The sequence below is a fragment of the Salvelinus sp. IW2-2015 genome, linkage group LG27 (assembly GCF_002910315.2).
Source record: "Salvelinus sp. IW2-2015 linkage group LG27, ASM291031v2, whole genome shotgun sequence".
NCBI classification, from domain to species: Eukaryota; Metazoa; Chordata; class Actinopteri; order Salmoniformes; family Salmonidae; genus Salvelinus; species Salvelinus sp. IW2-2015.
In genome coordinates, this window is record NC_036867.1 from 9,325,905 (window position 1) to 9,340,072 (window position 14,168).

General features: G+C 44.0%; 2 protein-coding genes across 2 annotated transcripts in view; one reads left to right on the forward strand and one right to left on the reverse strand.

Moving 5' to 3' along the window:
• The window catches only part of LOC111953293 (VOPP1 WW domain binding protein), a 106,693-nt gene that overhangs the window by 28,461 nt on the left and 64,064 nt on the right, over nt 1-14,168 (reverse strand). The gene's annotated exons all lie outside the window — the stretch shown is intronic.
• LOC111953291 (natterin-3) lies at nt 5,192-10,603 on the forward strand. The gene is made up of 3 exons (XM_023972475.3): nt 5,192-5,323; nt 5,477-5,603; nt 7,818-10,603. Exons 1-3 carry the CDS (start codon nt 5,207-5,209, stop codon nt 8,864-8,866), a joined length of 1,293 nt encoding a protein of 430 aa, XP_023828243.1. The 5' UTR covers nt 5,192-5,206; the 3' UTR covers nt 8,867-10,603.

Sequence of the window (14,168 nt, forward strand, 5' to 3'; positions counted from 1 at the left end):
CCTCCTGTAGCAGCCCCCACGTACTAACTCTCCTGTGGCAGCCACTCGTACCAGTCCTCCAGTTCCGGCACCACGTACAAGCCTCCTGTGCGTCTTCAGAGCCTGTGCGCCTGTTCCTGCTTCCCCGCACTAGCCTTCAGGTGCGTGTCCCCAGCCCGGTACACCAGTTCCGGACCACGCACTAGGCCTAATGTGCGTCTCCAGGGTCCAGTATGCCCTGTTCCTTCTCCCCGCACTAGCCCTGAGATGCGTGTCCCCAGCCCGGTACCACCAGTTCCGGCACCACGCACTAGGCCTAATGTGCGTCTCCAGGGTCCAGTATGCCTGTTCCTTCTCCCCGCACTAGCCCTGAGATGCGTGTCCCCAGCCCGGTACCACCAGTTCCGGCACCACGCACTAGGCCTATGTGCGTCTCCAGGGTCCAGTATGCCCTGTCCTTTCTCCCCGCACTAGCCCTGAGATGCGTGTCCCAGCCCGTACCACCAGTTCCGGCACCACGCACCAGGCCTACAGTGCGTCTCAGCGGCCAGAGTCTGCCGTCTGCCAACGCCGTCTGAGCCGCCCGTCTGCCACCACGCCGTCTGAGCCGCCCGTCTGCCCTGAGCCTTCTGAGCCGCCCGTCTGCCCTGAGCCTTCTGAGCCGCCCGTCTGCCCTGAGCCTTCTGAGCCCCGTCTGTCCTGAGCCTTCTGAGCGCCCGTCTGCCCTGAGCCTTCAGAGCCGCCCGTCTGTCCTGAGCCTTCAGAGCCGCCGTCTGTCCTGAGCTTCAGAGTCGCCAGCCAGCCATGAGCAGCCAGAGTCGCCAGCCAGCCATGAGCAGCCAGAGTCGCCAGCCACCATGAGGCAGCCAGAGTCGCCAGCCAGCCATGAGCAGCCAGAGTCGCCAGCCAGCCATGAGCAGCCAGAGTCGCCAGCCAGCCATGAGCAGCCAGAGTCGCCAGCAGCCATGAGCAGCCAGATCGCCAGCCAGCCATGAGCAGCCAGAGTCGCCAGCCAGCCATGAGCAGCAGAGTCGCCAGCCAGCCATGAGCAGCCAGAGTCGCCAGCCAGCCAGCACAGCCAGAGTCGCAGCCAGCCAGGAGCAGCCAGAGTCGCCAGCCAGCCAGGAGCAGCCAGAGTCGCCAGCCAGCCAGGAGCAGCCAGAGTCGCCCAGCCAGCCAGGATCTGCCAGAGCCGCCAGCCAGCCAGGATCTGCCAGAGCCGCCAGCCAGCCAGGATCTGCCAGAGCGCCAGCCAGCCAGGATCTGCCAGAGCGCCAGCCAGCCAGGATCTGCCAGAGCCGCCAGCCAGCCAGGATCTGCCAGAGCCGCCAGCCACCAGGATCTGCCAGAGCCGCCAGCCAGCCAGGATCTGCCAGAGCCGCCAGTCAGCCAGGATCTACCAGAGACACCAAAGCTGGTATTGACAATGGTGGAGTGGGGGTCACGTCCCGCACCCGAGCCGCCGCCATAGGAAGGCCCACCCCGGACCCTCCCCTTCTGTGTTAGGTTTTGCGGCCGGAGTCCGCACCTTTGGGGGGGGGTACTGTCACGCCCTGGCCTTAGTATTCTTTGTTTTCTTTATTATTTTAGTTAGGTCAGGGTGTGACATGGGAATGTTTGTGTTTTGTCTCGTCTTGGGTGGTTATATGGAAAAGGGGGTGTTGGGTTTAGTGTATGGGGTTGTGTTTAGTGAATGTGTCTAGTATGTCTATGGTTGCCTGAGTGGTTCTCAATCAGAGACAGCTTCTTTCATTTGTCTCTGATTGGGAGCCATATTTAAGGCAGCCATAGGCATTATGCGTTTGTGGGTAATTGTCTATGTCATTGTGTAGTGGTCAGTGTCAGCACCATTTGTTTATATAGCTTCACGGTCGTCAGTTTGTTGTTTTGTTTCGTTCGTTGTTCGTCTCTCTAATAAAGGAGAATGTATTTTTCACACGCTGCGTTTTGGTCCTCTCTTCCAAGTCAAGACGATCGTGACAGTTAGTCACAATTATATTGGGTTTTGGAGTAAGACTGTTAAACTAAAGCATTTCTAAGTATATTTCTCAAGCATAAATGGTTATAAACCATTAATTTAAAATTAATCAAATGTATGTATTCATCTCAGATTAACCATATGAGTATGACAGGAACAGTGTGCATTGTTATGCTACAGATGTACATTTAGGCTGGGTGTCATGTCAGTTTATCAGTGTAAATAATCAACAAGGAAACTCTGGAATTAAATTCAGATAACGTAATCCTAGTGATGTCTATCAGTTTTAAAAACAAATCAAGGCTGGACTCAAGTGACTTCATTCAAACTGAGTTTTTTCCCTAACCTAGATAACAAAACAATGAAACAGCAAATCATTAACCCAACAATATACTATAAAAGCTGTGAGTTACTGTGGAGAGTCAACCCCATCTTGACAAGAAGCTGAGAGGAACGAAGACTCATTTGTAAAGAAGGTGAGTGATGCAGAGTGCTGTTCAATAGGAAGTTCTTTCCATCTAAACATGTCTATTTTACATTACAAAAATATGTTTCAAACTTCCATCAATATGGATTGATGTCAGGTCTAATTCTTTGTGCGTTTTCTCCGCATCTTCTTTATCCTTCAGATGATACTGACAGCTTTTGTAGCCTGTGGCTTTCTGCTGCAATGTTCTCTTGGTATGGACACCCAAGCTGATGAACATGCAGCTTTCACACCATGTCACTCAGAGCATTGTGACCACAGTGGACGGTGAGTGATGTGTTTCTGTCTATATATGGTGCATTTGGCTATGCATAGCTGCATAGTTTCTCATTTTGTATTGTTGGTTTTGAATAATGGCTTTCAACCTTCAATTGATAACTACCAAAGTGATTGCTACACTAGGGTTGCAAAGGGAGGGTATATACTGGAATAAATAAATAAAATTCTCCACAATTCGTTGTATCCAATTGGTAGTTACAGTCTTGTCTCATCGCTGCAACTCCCGTATGGACTCGGTAGAGGCGAAGGTCGAGAGCCATGCGTCCCCCGAAACACAACCCAACCAAGCCGCACTGCTTCTTGACACAATGCCAACTTAACCCGGAAGTCAGCCACACCAATGTGTCGGAGGAAACACCGTACACCTGGCGACCATGTCAGCGTGCACTGCGCCCGCCTGCCACAGAAGTCGCTAGCGCACGATGGGACAAGGACATCCCTGCCGGACAAACCCGGAGAACGCTGGGCCAATTGTGCGCCACCCCATGGATCTCCCGGTCGCGGCCGGCTGCGACAGAGCCTGGACTCGAACCCAGAATCTCTAGAGGCACAGCTAGCACTGCGATACAGTGCCTTAGACCACTGCACCACTCGGGAGCCCCTACTGGAAACTTTAAGTTTACCAGAATGTTTTTCAGGTAATTTTATCAGAGACATCTAGTGTCCTTTTTGGGTACTTCAGATTATCGCTGATGGTCTATCCACTAGAACTCATGGACATTATGGACAGATAATACAATTTTTATATAAACACTGATAAAAGTTATAGTTCATGTAAGGAAATCAGTCAATTCATTAGGCCCTAATCTATGGATTTCACATGACTGGGAATACAGATATGCATCTGTTGGTCAGAGATATCTTAAAATATTGGGCTTCACAATGGGCCTCAGGATCGCTGTGCATTCAATTTGCCATCGACAAAATGCAACTGTGTCGTTGACCGTATTTATGCTGCCCATACCATAACCACACCATGGGTCACACTGTTCACAACGTTGACATCAGCAAACCCTCCCCACACAGCGCCATACACGTAGTCTGTGGTTGAGGCCAGTTGGACGTACTGCCAAAATCTCTAAAACGACATTGGAGCGGCATTATGGTAGAAAATTAACATTAAATTATTGTCAACAGCTCTGGTGGACATTCCTGCAGTCAGCATGCCAATTGTATGTTCTCTGTACCACAGTATTAGTCATAATACCAATAAAACCTAGCGGTCAAACATGAAATGTTTCAAAATCGTTTTTTTACCATTCATTTTTCCATAGGGGATTTTAGAAACACTTAAATAAGGGCTGTGTGTTCGTGTAGGCTTACCGTGCGAGACATTTTGATAACCGTGTAAATCTCTCTCGGATAAGGTGACTTTTAGCAATAAATCATTTGTATATACCCCCCCACCAAAAAATTACCTGTTAATGTGGCTATCACAAAGAACTACAATGCCATGATGATTTGGATAAGACTGCCGAAGCGAGGCAAAGGTCAGAATCTCTGGAGTAACTATCTAATGTTAGCTAAACGTAGTAATTAATAAATTGGCAAAATATCTTTAAATTGACAATTCTGTGAACTGTCTTGTGCAAGTTTTAAATTTACACAATACCTGTTACCAAAGGTGTCAGCTGGAGATGATGTGCAGGAGCTAGCAGGATTGTAGTTTTCCATGATGTTTACTTTGATGCTAATTAGCATTTTCAAATCTGAGAGTAATAAGAGACGAATATATTGATAAAAGTGTCCTTATCTGAGAGAGATTTAAACGGTTATCAAAACGTCACGCCAGGGTAAGAATACACGAAACACAGCCCATATTTTATGTGTTCTAAAATGTATGGGAAAAATTATTGTAACCATTTCCCTGTTTGACCGCTAGGTTTTATGGGTATTATGAGACCTCCACTATGGGAAAATATGTGTGATGTTTCCATAGCTTTAAAAGGGGAAATCTGTGATTGTTGTGTAGTGGTCAGTGTCAGCACCATTTGTTTATATAGCTTCACGGTCGTCAGTTTGTTGTTTTGTTTCGTTCGTTGTTCGTCTCTCTAATAAAGGAGAATGTATTTTTCACACGCTGCGTTTTGGTCCTCTCTTCCAAGTCAAGACGATCGTGACAGTTAGTCACAATTATATTGGGGTTTTGGAGTAAGACTGTTAAACTAAAGCATTTCTAAGTTATATTCTTCAAGCATAAATGGTTATAAACCATTAATTTAAAATTAATCAAATGTATGTATTCATCTCAGATTAACCATATGAGTATGACAGGAACAGTGTGCATTGTTATGCTACAGATGTACATTTAGGCTGGGTGTCATGTCAGTTTATCAGTGTAAATAATACAACAAGGAAACTCTGGAATTAAATTCAGATAACGTAATCCTAGTGATGTCTATCAGTTTAAAAAAACAAATCAAGGCTGGACTCAAGTGACTTCATTCAAACTGAGTTTTTTCCCTAACCTAGATAACAAACCAATGAAACAGCAAATCATTAACCCAACAATATACTATAAAAGCTGTGGAGTTACTGTGGAGAGTCAACCCCATCTTGACAAGAAGCTGAGAGGAACGAAGACTTCATTTGTAAAGAAGGTGAGTGATGCAGAGTGCTGTTCAATAGGAAGTTCTTTCCATCTAAACATGTCTATTTTACATTACAAAAATATGTTTCAAACTTCCATCAATATGGATTGATGTCAGGTCTAATTCTTTGTGCGTTTTCTCCGCATCTTCTTTATCCTTCAGATGATACTGACAGCTTTTGTAGCCTGTGGCTTTCTGCTGCAATGTTCTCTTGGTATGGAACCCCCAGAGCTGATGAACATGCAGCTTTCACACCATGTCACTCAGAGCATTGTGACCACAGTGGACGGTGAGTGATGTGTTCTGTCTATATATGGTGCATTTGGCTATGCATAGCTGCATAGTTTCTCATTTTGTATTGTTGGTTTTGAATAATGGCTTTCAACCTTCAATTGATAACTACCAAAGTGATTGCTAACACTAGGGTTGCAAAGGGAGGGTATATTACTGGAATAAATAAATAAAATTCTCCACAATTTCGTTGTATCCAATTGGTAGTTACAGTCTTGTCTCATCGCTGCAACTCCCGTATGGACTCGGTAGAGGCGAAGGTCGAGAGCCATGCGTCCCCCGAAACACAACCCAACCAAGCCGCACTGCTTCTTGACACAATGCCAACTTAACCCGGAAGTCAGCCACACCAATGTGTCGGAGGAAACACCGTACACCTGGCGACCATGTCAGCGTGCACTGCGCCCGGCCTGCCACAGAAGTCGCTAGCGCACGATGGGACAAGGACATCCCTGCCGGACAAACCCGGAGAACGCTGGGCCAATTGTGCGCCACCCCATGGATCTCCCGGTCGCGGCCGGCTGCGACAGAGCCTGGACTCGAACCCAGAATCTCTAGAGGCACAGCTAGCACTGCGATACAGTGCCTTAGACCACTGCACCACTCGGGAGGCCCCTACTGGAAACTTTAAGTTTACCAGAATGTTTTTCAGGTAATTTTATCAGATGACATCTAGTGTCCTTTTTGGGTACTTCAGATTATCGCTGATGGTCTATCCACTAGAAACTCATGGACATTATGGACAGATAATACAATTTTTATATAAACACTGAATAAAAGTTATAGTTCATGTAAGGAAATCAGTCAATTCATTAGGCCCTAATCTATGGATTTCACATGACTGGGAATACAGATATGCATCTGTTGGTCAGAGATATCTTAAAATATATGGGCTTCACAATGGGCCTCAGGATCGCTGTGCATTCAATTTGCCATCGACAAAATGCAACTGTGTTCGTTGACCGTAGTTTATGCCTGCCCATACCATAACCACACCATGGGTCACACTGTTCACAACGTTGACATCAGCAAACCCCTCGCCCACACAGCGCCATACACGTAGTCTGTGGTTGAGGCCAGTTGGACGTACTGCCAAAATCTCTAAAACGACATTGGAGGCGGCATTATGGTAGAGAAATTAACATTAAATTATTTGTCAACAGCTCTGGTGGACATTCCTGCAGTCAGCATGCCAATTGTATGTTCTCTGTACCACAGTATTAGTCATAATACCAATAAAACCTAGCGGTCAAACATGGAAATGTTTCAAATCGTTTTTTTACCATTCATTTTTCCATAGGGGATTTTAGAAACACTTAAAATAAGGGCTGTGTTTCGTGTAGGCTTACCGTGGCGAGACATTTTGATAACCGTGTAAATCTCTCTCGGATAAGGTGACTTTTAGCAATATAATCATTTGTATATACCCCCCCACCAAAAAATTACCTGTTAATGTGGCTATCACAAAGAACTACAAATGCCATGATGATTTGGATAAGACTGCCGAAGCGAGGCAAAGGTCAGAATCTCTGGAGTAACTATCTAATGTTAGCTAAACGTAGTAATTAATAAATTGGCAAAATATCTTTAAAATTGACAATTCTGTGAACTGTCTTGTGCAAGTTTTAAATTTACACAATACCTGTTACCAAAGGTGTCAGCTGGAGATGATGTGCAGGAGCTAGCAGGGATTTGTAGTTTTCCATGATGTTTACTTTGATGCTAATTAGCATTTTCAAATCTGAGAGTAAATAGAGACGAATATATTGATAAAAGTGTCCTTATCTGAGAGAGATTTAAACGGTTATCAAAACGTCACGCCAGGGTAAGAATACACGAAACACAGCCCATATTTTATGTGTTTCTAAAATGTATGGGAAAAATTATTGTAACCATTTCCCTGTTTGACCGCTAGGTTTTATGGGTATTATGAGACCTCCACTATGGGAAAATATGTGTGATGTTTCCATAGCTTTAAAAGGGGAAATCTGTGATTGGTACATCCATTTCTGTACTTTTAAATTAATGATAAAATGGGGTAATGCTAGTGGTAACACATTGTATCAATTAGCAGTGCATTCAAAAGGATTGGGAAAGCGTGAAGAACGTAAAGCTCTTTCCCCATTCTGCTGAATGCACCATTAATGAATACAAGAGGCTTTCATATTCTTCAAGAATCCACGCTAAATAATCAACAAACCTTCCTCCACAGAAGCCCAGCCAGAAACTCAAGCAAAAGCCTCTCTCAAGCTGCGGAGCTTGATCCGGCCCAATTTCGGAGAAAACAAACATCTGAAGTGGGTCAGATGGACCGGGTCCCTGCCAAGCTGGACAGTGAGCATCTATAACCAGGCAGCAAAACGCCTCGACTATATCTGCGTCCCCCTCGAGGGCTGTAACTGGTCCACTGGTCATTATAGTCCCTCCAAAGGACCATACTGCTATAACCCCTGCAATGGGAAGGAGGACCGACGCACACAGTTTGATCTGCTAGTTAACGAGCAGAACCTTGAGCTTTTGCAATGGAGAGCATTCTCAAGGTCTATTCCAACAAACTCAATCGCACCCCATGCCAAGAACAAAGCCTATTCTGCAAAAAATCATTATGGAATAGGATCCGTTTACAAAAATATATTCTTTCTTCCTTTGAATGGCAAAGAGTTAAAATACAAAAGGGACTTTGATTTGCTAACACTGAAAAAGGAGAGATACACACAGAGAATCTTCAACGTAGAGTACCATGTCGATCAACTGGTCACACTCTCCCAAGCACCGGTGGCGCTGGGAGAGTACAGTGCCACCAACAAGAACTGCCACTCAGTGAAGCAGACGGTGCAGCTAGAGGAGAGGACAGAAAGACAGAGCACCTGGCAGACCAGCGCCTCCTCCTCCCTGACCATATCCACCTCCATAACAGTAGGGATACCAATAATCTCTGTTACAGCTAGTGTCGCCGTCACATCTGAGAAAACCCACACAAACGGCAATTCTGTGACTGAAACCATCAGCCACTCAATGAGTGTAGAGGTGGCTGTCCCAGCCAACCATCACTGCACGGTGAAAATGGCAGGAAAAAAGTATAAGATTAAAATCCCGTTCACCGCACACCTGGCTAAAGAGTACACTGACGGCACTTCCCATACCACCACAGTGACGGGCGTCTACCAAGGTCTACAGGTGGGGGAAATTGCCGCAGTGGCAGAACGCTGTCAGCCTAACCCCAATCCCCAGCCCTGTGCTGCCTTGGTAGCAGGCAGTTGATAGGGCCACTGTAACAGCAGGGCATATGCAGAGAAGCCTGTGTCTATCAAGAATGTGTGTGACAATCTTTGTGTTTTAATCTACCAACTGACAGACAATACTGTCCTCAATCAATGTATGTGTTCTTGATTAGATTGAGGATATCTTTAACATTCATTTCTTTCTCCATTCATGTGATTACAGAACACAAAGTTGATTATACTATATAGCTATATTGTATGCGCCAAAAAAAGGGAATTATACTGTATTATTTTATACTAATAAAATTGCTCAGAGAAAGAGCCTGTTTAACAGATCATTTTTCTTAAACTTTTTCTCAAAAAGATAAGTCAATTATTGGCACCCTTATTTTCAATACTTTGTGCACCCTCCCCTTGCAAGGAAAATAGCACTGAGCCTTTTCCTATAATGTTTTATGAGATTGGAGAACACATTGGGAGGGATCTTAGACCATTGCTCCATACAGAACCTTTCCAGATCTTTGATATCCTTCAGTCTGCACTTGACTGCCCTCTTCAATTCGATGGGATTTAAATCCGGAGACTGAATGTTGATTATGTGGTCAATTAACCATATATTTGTGGACTTTGATGTGTGCTTGGGGTCATTGTCTTGCTGAAAGATGGACTTGTGGCCAAGTTTCAGCCTCCTGGCAGAGGCAGATGCTATTGACTTAAAGGGCAGTGCAGTCAAAAACAATATTTTCACACTACGAGGTCAAAATAACACTCTGTAATTGAGAAAATGATAATGCCCTTTTAAATGTAAGAGCTATTTGAAAAAAATAAATCAAGTTGGATGGAGTTTTTGGCCCACAGCAAGGGCCCCAGGACCAGTGGATGCAAAATAGATCCATAACATCAAAGATCCTCCACCATATTTTACAGTAGGTATGAGGTACCTTTCTGCATCCGCATCTTTCTTTCGATGCCAAACCCACCACTGTGTGGCCAAAGACCTCTTTTCGTCTCATATGTCCATAACACCTGGTTCATATCCAAGTGCCACTACCGTTTAGCAAGCGCCAGGCATTTACATTTGTTGGTTGCTCTCAATAAAAGCCTTTTTTTTCTGTCAACCCTTCCAAAGAGCCTATTGTAAGAGACTTGGTAATCAAGATGCGACCAAGTTCTGTAATTTTTCTTTGCCTCCTGAACCAACTTCCTCACTGTGCGTGTGGACAAGAACAGGAAGGTTTAGCACTTTTACAGTGGTTCTTCATTATTGACCTAATAGTGGTACATTTAGTTATTTTAGCTATTGTTTTATGCCCATTGCCTGATTTACTAAGGCTGACAACCATTTTTCTTTAAGTTTGTGAGTTCTTTGCCTTTCCCCATGGTGATGGATGACAAATGGATTTTACATGTGTCTTACATGTGTCTCTTTATACACTAGTGAAACTATGGAAGGCTGAGATGCTTTCAAAAAAGTAGACCGTTAATACATTTTGTTTGATTTTATGTATACGAATCTTTAGCGGTGCCAATCATTTTGATACATCTTCATAAGAATTTGTTTTGAACAATTGCATTAGTTTAAAATATCATTCAAAAAATTGTTTTGCATAGCTCAGTATTTGTATTTTATGCTGTCTTTTTTGCTTACCCTTATCAACGGTGTCAATAATGTTGGCGGTGACTATCTCTATTGTGAATACTGTAAATTGTGAATGAATCACCAGTTTTTTAAAATTATTATACAAAAATATATTAAACCATTTTAATATTGACAAAACATGTGATGTGAATTATTCCAAATAATTTGTGCAGTGCCACATTTAATATCCTACTCATTTCGCCATTTCTGTTCAAATGTAAATATACAAACATTGACATACAGTTGAAGTCAGAAGTTTACATACACCTTAGCCAAATACATTTAAACTCAGTTTTCACAATTCCTGACATTTAATCCTAGTAAAAATCCCCTGTCTTAGGTCAGTTAGGATCACAATTTTATTTTAAGAATGTGAAATGTCAGAATAATAGTAGAGAGAATGATTTATTTCAGCTTTTATTTCTTTCATCACATTCCCAGTGGGTCAGAAGTTTACATGCACTCAATTAGTATTTGGTAGCATTGCCTTTAAATTGTTTAACTTGGGTCAAACGTTTCGGGTAGCCTTCCACAAGCTTCACACAATAAGTTGGGTGAATGTTGGCCTATTCCTCCTGACAGAGCTGGTGTAACTGAGTCAGGTTTGTATGCCTCCTTGCTCGCACACGCTTTTTCAGTTCTGCCCACACATTTTCTATAGGATTGAGGTCAGGGCTTTGTGATGGCCACTCCAATACCTTGACTTTGTTGTCCTTAAGCCATTTTGCCACAACTTTGGAAGTATGCTTGGGGTCATTATACATTTGGAAGACCCATTTGCGACCAAGCTTTAACTTCCTGACCAGAGGACATTTCTCCAAAAAGTACGATCTTTATCCCCATGTGCAGTTGCAAACTGTAGTCTGGCTTTTTTATGGCGGTTTTGAAGCAGTGGCTTCTTCCTTGCTGAGCGGCCTATCAGGTTACGTTGATATAGGACTTGTTTTACTGTGGATATAGATACTTTTTTACCTGTTTCCTCCAGCATCTTCACATGGTCCTTTGCTGTTGTTCTGGGATTGATTTGCACTTTTCGCACCAAAGTACGTTCATCTCTAGGAGACAGAACGCGTCTCCTTCCTGAGCAGTATGACGGCTACGTGGTCCCATGGTGGTTATACTTGCGTATTGTTGTATGTACAAATGAATGTGGTACCTTCAGGCGTTTGGAAATTGCTCCCAAGGATGAACCAGACGTGTGAAGGTCTACAATTTTTTTTTGATGTCTTGGCTGATTTCTTTTGATTTTCCCATGATGTCAAGCAAAGAGGCACTGAGTTTGAAGGTAGGCCTTGAAATACAGTCGTGGCCAAAAGTTTTGAGAATGACACAAATATTAATTTTCACAAAGTCTGCTGCCTCAGTTTGTATGATGGCAATTTGCATATACTCCAGAATGTTATGAAGATCGATCAGATGAATTGCAAATAATTGCAAAGTCCCTCTTTGCCATGCAAATGAACTGAATCCACAAAAAACATTTCCACTGCATTTCAGCCCTGCCACAAAAGGACCAGCTGACATCATGTCAGTGATTCTCTTGTTAACACAGGTGTGAGTGTTGACAAGGACAGGGCTGAAGATCACTCTGTCATGCTGATTGAGTTTGAATAACAGACTGGAAGCTTCAAAAGGAGGGTGGTGCTTGGAATCATTGTTCTTCCTCTGTCAGCCATGGTTACCTGCAAGGAAACACGTGCCGTCATCATTGCTTTGCACAAAAAGGGCTTCACAGGCAAGGATATTGCTGCCAGTAAGATTGTACCTAAAGCGTCCAAGAAAGTCCAGCAAGCGCCAGGACCGTCTCCTAAAGTTGATTCAGCTGCGGGATAGGGGCACCACCAGTACAGAGCTTGCTCAGGAATGGCAGCAGGCAGGTGTGAGTGCATCTGCATGCACAGTGAGGCGAAGACTTTTGGAGGATGGCCTGGTGTCAAGAAGGGCAGCAAAGAAGCCACTTCTCTCCAGGAAAAACATCAGGGACAGACTGATATTCTGCAAAAGGTACAGGGATTGGACTGCTGAGGATTGGGGTAAAGTCATTTTCTCTGATGAATACCCTTTCCGAATGTTTGGGGCATCTGGAAAAAAGCTTGTCCGGAGAAGACAAGGTGAGCGATACCATTAGTCCTGTGTCATGCCAACAGTAAAGCATCCTGAGACCATTCATGTGTGGGGTTGCTTCTCAGCCAAGGGAGTGGGCTCACTCACAATTTTGCCTAAGTACACAGCCATGAATAAAGAATGGTACCAACACATCCTCCGAGAGCAACTTCTGCCAACCATCCAGAAACAGTTCGGTGATGATTAATGCCTTTTCCAGCATGATGGAGCACCTTGCCGTAAGGCAAAAGTGATAACTAAGTGGTTCGGGGAACAAAACATCGATATTTTGGGTCCATGGCCAGGAAACTCCCCAGACCTTAATCCCATTGAGAACTTGTGGTCAATCAAGAGGCGGGTGGGACAAACAAAACCCCACAAATTCTGACAAACTCCAAGCATTGATTATCCAAGAATAGGCTGCCATAAGTCAGGATGTGGCCCAGAAGTTAATTGACAGCATGCCAGGGCGGATTGCAGAGGTCTTGAAAAAGAAGGGTCAACACTGCAAATATTGACTCTTTGCATCAACTTCATGTAATTGTCAATAAAATCCTTTTGACACTTATGAAATGCTTGTAATTATACTTCAGTATTCCATAGTAACATCTGACAAAAATATCTAAAGACACTGAAGCAGCAAACTTTGTGGAAATTAATATTTGTGTCATTCTCAAAACTTTTGGCCATGACTGTACATCCACAGGTACACCTCCAATTGACTCAAATTATGTCAATTAGCCTATCAGAAGCTTCTAAAGCCATGACATCATTTTCTGGATTTTTCCGAGCTGTTTAATGGCACAGTCAACTTAGTGCATGTAAACTTCTGACCCACTGGAATTGTGATACAGTGAATTATAAGTGAAATGATCTGTCTGTAAATTACTTGTGTCATGCACAAAGTAGATGTTCTAACCGATTTGCCAAAACTATAGTTTAACAAGAAATTTGTGGAGTGGTTGAAAAACGAGTTTTAATGACTCCAACCTAATTGTATGTAAACTTCCGACTTCAACTGTACTTATGAATGCTAGAGAGACATCCCTGACAGTGTACTGTCATTAGTGACATTGGTCAGGAGTGAAGTTTAACAAGTAACCCCTGTTCACTTTCCTCATCATCTGTTTGAGAATTGCATTCAACTTGCCACTGGCTTTATATAGTCAGCTTGCCTTGACGTGGCACTATCAGAATAAGCAACCATTATATCCACAGATCCTGCCAGTAGAGTGAACCAACCTCTCCAATCGCTCCAAACAGACATGGTCAGGTGTCCATTAAATTGAGAGGGGGGGCGAGGACATTACCCTCCACGTGGGCCTTGAGAACCTCGCAATTGAGTTGACACCAGCCTTGACCCACAAGCTCCGTGAAAGGTAACAGAGACCAGGCAGTCGGGGATCAAAACCCTTCACCCAAGGCCGTTAGAGCACCATGAAACCATGGTTTTGTTTCCATGGGGAGTAGCGGTTCCATGTTCTGTTTTCGCAGGTGGATTGCGAAAGCAAAGCAGTGATGCCCCACGGCTCAACTGGAAAAACAAAGGCTGATGAAGGAGATAATAAGTGACCCTAGACTCTTGTAACTCAAGAGGTTG

Excerpts from the sequence above, each read along its gene's own strand:
- LOC111953291 (XM_023972475.3), top strand. The coding sequence starts at position 5,207 with ATGAAACAGCAAATCATTAACCCAACAATATACTATAAAAGCTGTGGA. Across the intron at positions 5,324-5,476 it reads AGACTTCATTTGTAAAGAAG|ATGATACTGACAGCTTTTGT; the intron begins GTGAGTGATGCA and ends TTTATCCTTCAG. Across the intron at positions 5,604-7,817 it reads CATTGTGACCACAGTGGACG|AAGCCCAGCCAGAAACTCAA; the intron begins GTGAGTGATGTG and ends CTTCCTCCACAG.